A 12643-nucleotide genomic window follows, 5' to 3' on the forward strand; every position below is an offset into this window, starting at 1 on the left:
GATAATCAGCCTGTCACCTGTTGATTTTTACAGGTACTAATGCTAACGAAATAACCCTTCAACTAGCTAGTAGTAGTAACTATCTTTACCTAGCATACTTGTGATACCTGGCAGCACATTCAGGCTGTATCAGAGGCTGATCGAATGTGGTTTCAGCATCGGACCAACACTACAGACATGCAGAATAAAAGCCACAACTTTTCATCATCTACACTGATTGATGTGTCTTTATTCCTGCAGCATCAAAAGGTGACAACCCCTGACAAAGTAATCAACTTCACATTGAAAGAAAAAAAAAAAAAAAAAAACTTCACAGGGGTCATACTGGAACTTTTTCTTTTTGAAGAAAGTGCCCCGAGCAGACTCATTCATCAATCTCAAACGGTTACACTCAGAGAAAATACTTCCAAGTTGCAGCTTTGATTAAATTGTGAGGTTGCTGCAAACTTAGTTTTGGCTTCATCTTGTTTGAATAAAGAGATATTAATCAGACTCCTGGCTTTCTTTTTCAAACAAACAAACACACTGTGGGGACTTCCTCTCGGGGTCGGGCAGATGTAAATGAGGCCTGACAGCGGCGGCCTGCACAGAGCGTGTGTGATCTACTGGGAGACTGATGGAAGGTTCCGGGCCATTTGCTGCTGTGTTATTGCTCAGGAGCGAGTCCGACCCCGGGGCTGTGTGAGGAAGACGCCACCGGAGCTACGAGGGATGATGGCTTTATAAATCACAAGCAAGCAAGCTGAGGCCGATACTGAGAGTGAAAAAACTCACTCCTGCACTCCTGTCTGTTTGTGTATGTGTGTGTGTGTGTGCAGATACATACACATGCTTGACACATACTCATGCACACATAAACATTTTATAACATTTCATTCTTGGCAAGCTGCAAAAGCACCTAAAATAGCACTTAGGTCACCATGGGATAGTAAAGCTTTTAAATGGGTTAACACCTACTTCAGGCAATGTGGAATGCTTTTCATTCAGCGCTACAGACACACACACACACACACACACACACACACACACACACGTGGTACAACACATGACTTTAGACATGGACTGATATGGATTTCAGGTTTGAATGATTTCATGATCACCAGTGCCAACAATCATTATTAGTTATAGTATTATAATACTTAAAAATACTGGAATCATTCATGTTTTACTGTGGAGCTAATGTATTTCAATTGCATCACTGAAAGGACACGTGCTTTTTGCAAAGAGCTTTTTAAGTGAAAACTGTATTACACAAATTTAAACGAGTACAACAATCGAGAAAACACGCACATCCAAACCTAATAGGGCATCTCGCACACTGCGGGACTCCGATATTCCAGAAATATATATGACCAGGGTGCAAATTTAAAAGAGGTGATTATAAATCTAAAACACCCAGCAGCATTTATGATGTATAAAAATTTAAAAAAAATGACAATTGATTTACAACTATCTCCTCATCTTGACTTTTTTTTTTATTATCCCAATCCCTGCTCTTCCTAAATCATCCGCTTCCTATTGACTGATGATTTTCCTGAAAATCACACTGCACTTGTCAGTTTTGTGTGATCAAGCACAAGTCTGTGCAAAACATTGTACAGGCAACACCACACACAGACACACAAACACACACACACACACACACACACACACACACACACACACACACACACACACACACACTTTCCGATAATCATATATGTACATGAATTCAGCCCATCATGTGAAGACAGACATCCTCGTCCCCTCCTCCGTCACAAACAGGGTCAATCCTACACACACTCAACCACCAATGAAAGAGGATCCTCTGAAACCAGCACTTAGCTGGAGCCTGGAGCAACCAGTGACTTCATGTCTGCAGCAGCCAGACTCATTTACTCGTGTTTTACCCACCGCATCTCTTAACCCTCAACCCCCTCCCCAACCAACAGCACGTTCCTATCTGTCTGTTGAACATTTACACCCATCCACCACATCCCTCCAAAGACCCTCCACACACATTTGCTGAACAGCACCGGAGCTGTTAGGAGAGTTTGTGTGTTATCAGTGTTAGATAAGGGAGGTTAGAGCCGGACGACTCCACAAACACAGCTGAGAGGTCTGCGTATTCCTGTCTGCTCTGACCGGTTGTGGTTGGGATAACTTATGGAAGGATTTAGAATTTAGAGACAAAAGAAAGGGTGAAAGAACCCAGCAATAAAATATGAACTTTGAGAAGACATGTACAACACCAATGAAGATACAAGCTTCAATTTTTAACAAATTCAGGTGAATGGAGGAGAAAAATTCAATTCAGATACACACTTTGATAAACTCACAGCTCAATGAGCAAGATGAATCAGAAATACAAGTCACATTGGACAGACAGAAATGACTGCCTGTCTGCTCTGAAGCTGGGTGTGTGTGTGTGCTAATGATTTGGGTGGACAGACCATGGGGCTGATTGATCGATTCCTGTTGCTAGAGGCGTCTGTGTGTGTGTGTGTGTGTGTGTGTGTGTGTGTGTGTGTGTGTGTGTGTGTGTGTGTGTGTGTGTGTGTGATGAGTATGCGTGTGTGTTGTAATAAATTATAGTCTTGACAGGTCAGGATTAGCCCAGGGGTGTGGAAAAAAAAAAGACAAAAAGGAGGAACCTCTGTGTTCCCTCATTCTCACAGACTAAAAGTCACAACAGAAGAAACAAAGTGGTTTCTTACCATAATGTTTCCTTACATAATGTCACCTAGACACAACAAGAGGTTTGGCAGCTTTAACATTTTTGTTGATCACTGTTACTTTAAAAAATATATATATATTAAATTATATTAAAGGGTACTTATAGTCTAGAAAGTGAAAATTACACTCTGTCCCAAAATGAAAACCTTGAATGTCATTGTAAAGTTATCAGAAAGGTACATGGAAGCAGAAAGGAAACAGTATATCCAGTGAAAGTATCACCATAGAATAAGTGGCTCGTAAAAAAAATAAATCCAGTCCTACATTGTCCTTTGGCAGAGAGATCAAAACTGTAAGGCCTCATTATCCCACACTGAAAAGACAGATTTATGTATTCTCAGAGAACACAACCAATTCAAGATCCAGTGGTGCTGAAACTCAGCCAAAAAGTCAAGGGCAAGACGTCATTCAATGCAATTGGTGAGTGAATGTCGCCCCCTGGTGGCCCTCAGTAAAGGCGTTATTGAGACTCACCACAGGTGTAGATGACGCTCAGGTACTTCCTGGTTCCAGAGTAACACGGGTCCCCAAACTCTCTGGTGGAGGCCCTGACCAGACAGCTTTTCTTCCCCTGGCAGCGGGCGGTCAGGACCTGCAGAGCTTCAGATGATTCACAGTCTGACAGAAACACAGAGAGAGGGACATGAGACACCCAGACCGATGTACAAATAAAAGGTTTAACAATCATTGCTTTTATAACTCTTTATTTATAACATTTATTTATGGCAAGTTCCAAATAAAGCAACAGAGTTAGATTTCTACTAAAGACTTTATATTCTGTTTCAAATTAAAGAGGAAAGTGGGACATGATGTTTTTTAAAGGCAGATCATTTTGAAGATTTCAGTCAATTCTTCAGATAAATTCCTTAAAATAATCTGCTAAAAAGTGATTTTTTTCTGATAATTTCTGATAATGTTCATTTTAAAACAATCAGTTAGATTATGTCCATTTTAAGGATCTATAAGTGACGTTATGATGTTCATTTCTGAGATTATATTCCTCCATATATAATTCAATACTATAATCTGCAAATAATCAATTATTCAATTATAATTACCATTAATTATAAGTAAGATGTGGTCCTAAAGTTCTTGTCAAAGTTATTCTCGAGACATAAAATATAAATATTGTCCTTCTGAGCTGCAAATAAAAGACAAAAGATGTGACAGATATGAGGAACAAAGTTTTACATTTCTTTCAATTATTTGACTCGAAGCAGCAGTTAAATAATTTAATAAACCTTTTTTTTTTTTTTTTGTGTGTGTGTGTGTGTGTGTGTCTACTTATAAACTCAACTAGGCTTTTTACAGCCAGATTCTTTCCTTGGTGTTGTTAAAACTTCACGAGTTTCTTTTCTTATCAATTCCTAAAAAAATAAATATTTCATGTTCCTTTTTTTGTAACAAATTACATGTAAATTACATAAAGCTTTCAGGACCTTTGACAGAATGTGCTCCCCATATTTTTATGAACATGTAATGTATGAATTAATTATGAGAAGAAAATTACACAGTGATCAACATTACAAATCACACATAATGAGCCAGATTTAGCCTCAAAGATGCCATGGCTATATGTTTATAATACACACATATTTAAGCTCTGGACCTGGTTGTTTTGTAATGCCACTCAAATTTTATTATCAACTCGTCATGGAGGAAACATGCTGATACAACACAAACTAAAGCACATAACGTTATGTTCTTATTGAAGACATACTGAGTTTTATAGAGAAGGCCAGAATTTTATATCTTTCTGGAAAGTGTTTGATTGACAGGTAGTAATTCAGGCTCAAAAGGACTTCAGCTGTCAACTAAGGCAGAAATGAACACCCAAGCGCCACACACACACACACACACACACACACACACACACACACACACACACACACACACACACACACACACACACACACACACACACACACACACACACACACACACACACACACACACACACACACACACACACACACACACACACACACACACACACACACACACACACACAAAAAAAATCTGGAAACACCAATAGGCATTTTCAGCTCTCACGCTAGAACCTTTGATATTTTTTGATTTGATAACACGATGAGGACTGTACAACAACTTATCATTTCAATAATTCTACATCAGCTGCTCAAAGTCTTGATGTATTGTTTATTTATTTGGCCAAGAATGAACAAAATTAGATCAGAAATAATGATCCCATCCCACACTCCAAGAGCCCAATGTGACATCCAACCTACAGCTCCAAACTCTTTTTAAATAATCACTGACGCATCATATAATAGAAAGAGAAGAAGAAAATCAAAACATTTCGGAGGCTGGAACCTGCAATTTTTATGACATTTGACTTATATTTCCCAAAATTCACAAGGGGTCCATTTTCCTGAACATCACACATTCAGGTTGGCTTATTATATAAATGTAGAGAAGTCAATACATCGCAATGTTTTCACTGCTTTCCAGACAAGCAACTGAAAACATGATGGAAAGTGAAAGTCTGAAACAACATTGGGCCAAGTGACATCTACATATTCAAAACTCCCATTAGATACTATTTGAAACACTGACAAAGATCGGAGTTATAATCTTTTTATGAGTACTAGTATTCAAAATGTCAAATTAATGTCTAATTTCTATTAACCAACTTGAATATGTGTTTTGACCCATGTGAACATTTGCCAAATATTTGTGAAGATGTTGGAACGATCTTGCAACACCAGAAAACCAAGGTACGCAAACCATGGTACTGCTCATAAAATAAACACATATTTAAATTTAGTCAATGTGGGGCATTGGTGGTGCAGTGGTTGGTGAACATGCCCCATGTAAGGAGTCTGTGGACCTCCAGGCGAGCAGCCCCGGGTTTGAGTCCGACCTGTGGCTCTTTTCCTGTATGTCATTCCCCACTCACTCTCTCTCCCTGATTTCAGTCTCTATCCTCCGCCCTATCTCTCCAATAAAGGCAGAAAAATCCCCAAAAATAAATCTTTAAAACAATAACTAAGTCAATATAATTAAGTGTTTTGTGCCCATGAAACAGTTTTTGATTAAGCTTTATAAAATCCATTATTTCACAATTGTTTGATTAGGTTTTAACACCATTTTGTTAAATAATTTAGGCCCTAAATACCTCCAATCTACTAATTAAATCACTTTAAGGCCGTGGTCACACTTGACTTATTACTTCAGAAAAAAGGCACAGCGCTTTTAAAAAGGCGTCATCCTTTTTCCTTTTTCCACAGGCTTGTATGTAAAAAAGGCGCTGGCAGTTGAAAAAAGAAGTCAAGTGTGAACACGGCCTAATGACATACATGCTGTTAGAATTTGAACATAAACATGTTGTCAAATGACATCTCACTGTGTGCTCACAATGGCCAAAATTCCATCGGAATCGATTTAAAACAAAACAATTTAGAGTGGTGTTGACCTGACTTTGATGTTCTGATGAGAATTCCATTAAAAGTCAGTTCAGTCAACACACCGTCAAGCGCAGTTCACCGTCTACGTCAGTCGAAGTTTTTAGTCAAACTAGACAAATTAGCTTTTACAACAGTTTCAAAGATGGGCCTCTGTTGTGGAAAGGTTTGTTCTACTACACATTACCACCATTATTTTAACAAACATGATTTTAAGACTACTTTACAGTTATTGGTTGAAACTCTCGTTGAAGTTAGTAAATAAAGTCATGTGAATTTAAATCCTGTCACTGTTACATTATCTTCACATCAGTTTTTAATTCTGTATTTTTCTTTACAGAGTTCAGTACCCGTTGTGGAGCAGAACCGACCGATCCAAAACTCTCAGAAAAGGTAAGGGCATCAATCACCCACTTTCACACAAAAAAAGAAAAATCACTGAAATTGATCTAAAATGGTAAAAAAAAAAAAAACTATTGAAGAAACATGTCACCATGATGTGTACTGAAATGCAAAGCTGAATTCAATTGGGAACACAGTTATCAATTCCTTCATATCATCCATTAAAATGTTTTGTGATTTTAGGCATTCATGCACAACTTAATAAAAACAAATTGTCTCTCTCTACTTTGCAGCGTCAAGCTGCCTGACACTACAGATGTTTCCCTCAAGAAGGAAGAGGAGACACATCGGAGACATAAGCTCTTAGGACAACCTTCAGTAAGTGGCATGAAATATGTCATGTCGATTGTTTGGTATTAAAGCAGATAATTCTCATTCTTATATTGTTTGTTTCCAGGAGCAGAAAACGGCCAAGGACCAAACCACCGACGGCCAAACAAAAACCAATGTAAAGTCAAAGAAGCCTTCTTGGATTTTTGGAAAGGTAAGTGTGTTTGAGAAATAGTGCAGCATTAAAGATAGACTGAAAAACATCTGTCAGCTGATTAATATATCCAGTGTTTCCCCTACCATTATGAAGGTCAAGTAAAAAAAAACAAACAAAAAAATTTTTTGTGGGGCTTTTTGTGCCTTTATTGTAGGGATATGATAGTGGATAGAGTCCGTAATCAGGGAAATAAGTCATTTAAGGATACCTTTCTGATAGAAAAGGACATCTGTCATTAAAAGTAACCCATCACCAAGATTCCTTCAAGTGTTTGTGTCGGCGTGTCCCCCCACCCACCCAACGCTATAAACCTAGGGGAAACACTGATATCATTACATGATTTAACCACAGTATGTCTGATCTCCAACAGAGAAGAAATCAGGCCCAACCCATTAAGACAAACATGAATGAAAAGTCTGAGAAGCCTTCTTTGATTTCAAGCAAGGTAAGTAAAGATAGATCAAAAGTCAATCAGCTAATTAATATATCATTACATGATTGAATCAGAGTATGTCTTTTCTCCAACAGAAAATAGATCAGGTCCACCCAATACAAACAAACATTGATGAAAAGTCCAAGAAGCCTTTTTGGATTTTCGGCAAGGTAAGTATGTTTGAGAAATAGTGCAGCCTTAAAGATAGACAGATCATCAATCAGTTGATTGTTTATAACGTTACATGATGTAACCAGTGTATTTATTTTCTCCAACAGGAAAAAAAACAGGACCACCCCATTCAAACAAACATTAATGAAAAGTCCAAGAAGCCTTCTTTGATTTTCCGCAAGGTACGTATGTTTGACATGAAGTGCAGCATTAAAGATAGACCAAAAGTCAATCAGCTAATTAATATATCGTTACATGATGTAACCAGAGTATTTATTTTCTCCAACAGAAAAAAAATCAGGTCCATCCAATTAAAGAGGATGTTACCCCAAAGAAGCTCTGCCCGGCTGCCCCAAAGCAGGAGGTGACAATTGAGATTAAACCACCCCAAGAAAAGGAGGAGAAAAAGTCGGATGTGGGTAAAAGCATAATTCAAAGCATCAAAATTCAGGTCCAACAAGCCCCCTCCACCATGATCACCAAGTTCTTTAGATGTGACCAGTTCAGGAGTCTTGGGTAAGTACATCTACAGACGTTCACACAAGAAACAAGTTCATAAGAATATGAATCCATCAAAGACATATTTGAGTTTTGACACGTTCGTTTTGTTCTTTGTTCATCAGGCTCCCCAACCCAGCGCAGTACTGTTACATGAACTCCTGCCTGCAAAGTCTGCTGACAATCGAGGACTTCGTCAGCAGTATCCGCTGTCAGGAGCAGGTTTGGGGTTCGCTCCCGGAGGCAGCAATCCTAAGGTAACAGCACCCATCACATGCAACCAGTCATTGTTGTATTAAGTTGTACATTTACTTCCTTAACATTTAAAATACAGTACAATGATTCTGAACCTTTTTCAACCCTTTATTTTAGGTCATTCATGGAAGTAAAGAAGGCATACGGTCATCCGGATCTACGCAAAAAGATTCCTCTCCTCGACGCCTTCAAAAGAGCAATTTCCCTCCGAGCTCCAGAGTTCAGAGACTTCGACCAGAAAGTAAGTAAACCAGTTTCACTCTATGTTGTTTCATTAATTAACTGATAGCTTCCGCTCTGTGTACTAACTCTTCTGTTTGATTGTGTTTGGGTGTCTGCAGGATGCACATGAGTTCCTGACCTGCGTGTTCCAGCAAATTAGGAATTTGGGCCCACAGCTGAACATGATGGCAGCCAGCATGGACAAAAGCTACAGATGCCCAGTGGAAACCCTTATGACATTTAAGATGGAGAACACCAGAACCTGCAGAAGGTACGACTTCAGGGATACACATATCACATGGGGTGAATTATTTCTAAGAGTGAGCCAACTCCAATAATTAAAAAAAAAAAAAAACTCCAAAACTAGTACATGTATCAGGGAATGTACAAAGTACGTCGTTCTGAGGCTATACTGAACTGATATTTTACCATTTAAGGTCGACAGAGATTGAAATGACAAATTCTCCACTGTATGTCCTGGTATAAAGTCTGCTGCTGGATTACAACTCATTGTTCTTTTAATTTGCAGTTGTGGCGTCGGATCCATCAGACAGGAAGAATTCACCAACCTGTCCCTCGACCTGATACCTGGATGTGAGACAGTGGATGAATTGCTAACAAGATACCTTGAGGTAACTTAAACTTCCTCTGATTCACACGACACGACACAATTTGATGATGCAATGCTGAAACAAATCAATGTGTCATTCACACTTCCTGGCCTGTGGCTTTAATATTCTAAAATCCAATACACTACAAAATGAAACATGTCTTTTATCTTTGTTGTTTTACAGGAAATTAATTTGGAGTTCAGATGCGACTGCGGTTCCGTCTTATCAGGCCAGCGCTCTGTCTTTGCCACCCTGCCAAGGTAGGAATACATACAGGGATTTCACATAAAAACAAAATTGCATTGAATGAATTTTGAACGCACTACATACTGAAGTGAATATAAAAGTTAGGGTAAATAGTATGGAAGGGTGCACAACCTTATTGTTAATCTTCTAACAGAATTCCATCAACTGGTTCTGAAATATTTCTGTCTTTCTTTCTATAGAGTGCTGGTCCTGCACCTGAAACGTTTCAGGTTTACGCCATCATACAAGCTCAAGAAAGTCTGTGACCCCATCCTACTCAATAGAGATCTGGTGGTTACAACTAAGCAGGTAAGTAAAAACGAAAAAAGAAGACTGTAGCAAACTATTAAGAGAAGTGTTGAAATAAGTCAATGAGCAAACTGTTTGATCTAACTCTAACTATCCTTTTCAGGACGGTTACTGCTACAGCCTGGTTAGTGTCATCAACCACATGGGCAAACATGCAGGAGCAGGTGAGATATTCCATTCTTTTTTCTTATAAATTACTCACAAAATCATCAAAAACCTTTGACAACAGCACAGTAACAATGCTCTCTCATCTGTTAGGACACTACATCTGTGACGGGGTGGACCCAGATGTGAAGGTGGACGATCCAACAGACCGCTGGTTCACATATGATGATGCATGGGTCAGCAAGACCAGCGGGGCCAATGTGTGCAACCAGCGGCAGAGAAATGCCTACATCGTGTTCTACAAAAGACAGGTAAGAGCTAAAAACTATAAATACCATCTCTAAATCGTTTGCTACCTCTTGTGAATCACTTTTCCACTCCCCTGTAAAGCACTTTGAACTGCAATTAAATTTGTCTGCAAGGTGCTATATGAATAATGATTGATTGATTTTGTGTTTTTTAAATATTCTTTAGATACCACTGATAACAGTTTAAAACACACGCTAAGAAAAACCTTCACTCTAAATTTACTGAATGATTTATTTTCAGGACTAGGCGAAGGGGCGGCCATGTTGTGACTTTGCATGAAAAAGATGCCAAAGTCGAAAGGAGCAACCACAGGACGCTAAGGTAAGTTTTGCGTGGACCAGGAGGAGAAACATGGCCGACAACACCCAGAAGAGGACACAAGAGGACAACACTGAGCCGAGCATGGGACAAGACCAACCCCAGGGGAGGATCGGACAGGACCACGCCTAGTCGAGGATGGAGGAGGACCAACCCCAGGGGAGGATCGGTAAAGACCATCCGCAGCAGAGGACTGGAGGGGACCACGCCTAATCGAGGATGGAGGAGAACCCTGCCCAGTGGACAATCGAACAGGTCCACTCCCAGAGGGGATCCAAACGGACCGCCACTACCTGAGGATCTAACGCCACAGTCATCCACAGTGGAGGCTGGAAGAGGAGCTGCAGGAGGTGTCCCAGCCCATAGGAGGATGGGCTTCATCCCCAGAGAGCCTGGTTCCTCCCAAGGTTCCTTCCTCTTCAACCAGAGGGAGTTTTTCCTTGCCACAGTTGCAAAAAATACCAAATCATAGAAATCAGGACAATCAACAAATTTAAGATACACTAGAAATGTATCCCAAATTTAAAAAGCTGTTTTAAGCTTCTATAATAATTTGATCACTTCCGGCTTGCTCTCTGGGGAATATTTTTACATTTAAATTGTTAATAAATGTTATATATATAAATTTTAAAAAAGGCTGCACGGTGGTGCAGTGGCTAGCACTGTTGCCTCACAGTAAGCGCATTTCCTTTCTGTGGTGAGTTTACATGTTCTCCCCGTGCATGCGTGGGTTCTCTCCAGGTGCTCTGGTTGTCTCCCACAGTCCAAAAACATGCTCATTAGGTTAATTGGAGTCTCTAAATTGCCCATGGATCTGAATATGATAAGATGGTAATAAATATTAAATAATTTGTCAAATAAATACATTTCAATTTGGAATAAAAAAAAATTACAAAAAACATTGTACTGTAATTTGAGTTTTATTGAATGTTGTATTAGTTTTATTGAATCTTGTATTGACTCCCTTTTTCCGTGTTTTTCTGGATTAACTTGTATTTTTTATTTCATTCAGATACTGAGAAGTGGAGCTCGACAGCTGTTGTTGATGGGCGAAGAAGATTGTGAAACGCAATGAACTTTGAAATAATCATTCAATAAAGCATGTTCACCATTGACCAGAATGAATGGTATTTTATCGACATTTTGGTACAGTGTTCAGAGTTGCAACTATTGTTTGCAAGTTTATATTTAAAAATATGTGTATAATTCACAAGTCTTGTTTGGTGTGTTTTTTATCAAATGCAAAAAGAAGGTTTTCAACGTGGATTGAGATCAGCTCAGATTAAAAACAGCTTCAGGCTGTTTCATAGATGTTCACAAAACCAAATTATTAATAGGGTAATTTAAGCCCTGATGTGAAACGGATTCTAGGTTTACAGTAGGGCATCCTAAAAACTGGGTAAGGCTTTTTCTTCATCTTTTATTTTTTATGAAACCAGCAACAATTCCTCAATGTATACCAATATAAAAAAAAGTGTATTCCTTCTTTGTGAATGTAAATCACTCTAATATCTACGAGTTTGAAGGTGCTGTTGATACCTTAAACACTTACAAAGCAGATTGTGATGCAATACACCAATGACACATGATAGGCATCCTGTGATACCTCTGACCCCATGAACCTAACTTCACCATTTAGAGTGGAAGTAACCAAAATCAACTTTACAATGCAAAAAAAAATACCACTACTTCTACTTTGATACTTTGCATTAAGCTCCTTCCACCAAATGACACAACATAAGTTGATCCAAAGCAATTTAGTGTTTCATCAAGACACAAAGCAGTAAATGGTTAATAGCTAGCGAAAGCATGTGCAGCATTTAATTTGTCAAAGATTTACATAATGAACATCAGTGACACCTTAAGGTGTGAGTAGGACTAATAAAATGAGACTAAACTCCCGCAGAGTCTGGTGGGAATGTGGATAGGCCGGGGGTTCCACATGCATGATCCATCAAACCCCTAAAAACAAGGGGATGAGTCTTTGAAAATGGACACTATGCCCTTGTGGGCCCTAAAGACAGAGATCAGAAAGTGGAGGTCATAGGTTGGTTAAGGCTTCACTAAGATGGCACTAACAGGCCACAACAAACAATAGGCTCAGGTCAAATGGCAAAAGTCTGAGTTAGGAAGTTAGGAG

General features: G+C 39.0%; 1 protein-coding gene across 1 annotated transcript in view; it reads right to left on the reverse strand.

Moving 5' to 3' along the window:
* LOC109989653 (protein eva-1 homolog A) overlaps positions 1 to 12643 on the reverse strand; it is a 91801-nt gene that overhangs the window by 42904 nt on the left and 36254 nt on the right. The window contains exon 5 of the mRNA XM_029278810.2: positions 3190 to 3333. Coding sequence (XP_029134643.2) covers positions 3190 to 3333 — 144 coding nt within the window. The remainder of the gene's footprint in view (positions 1 to 3189; positions 3334 to 12643) is intronic.

Source organism: Labrus bergylta, chromosome 15, assembly GCF_963930695.1.
Source record: "Labrus bergylta chromosome 15, fLabBer1.1, whole genome shotgun sequence".
Classification (NCBI taxonomy): domain Eukaryota; kingdom Metazoa; phylum Chordata; class Actinopteri; order Labriformes; family Labridae; genus Labrus; species Labrus bergylta.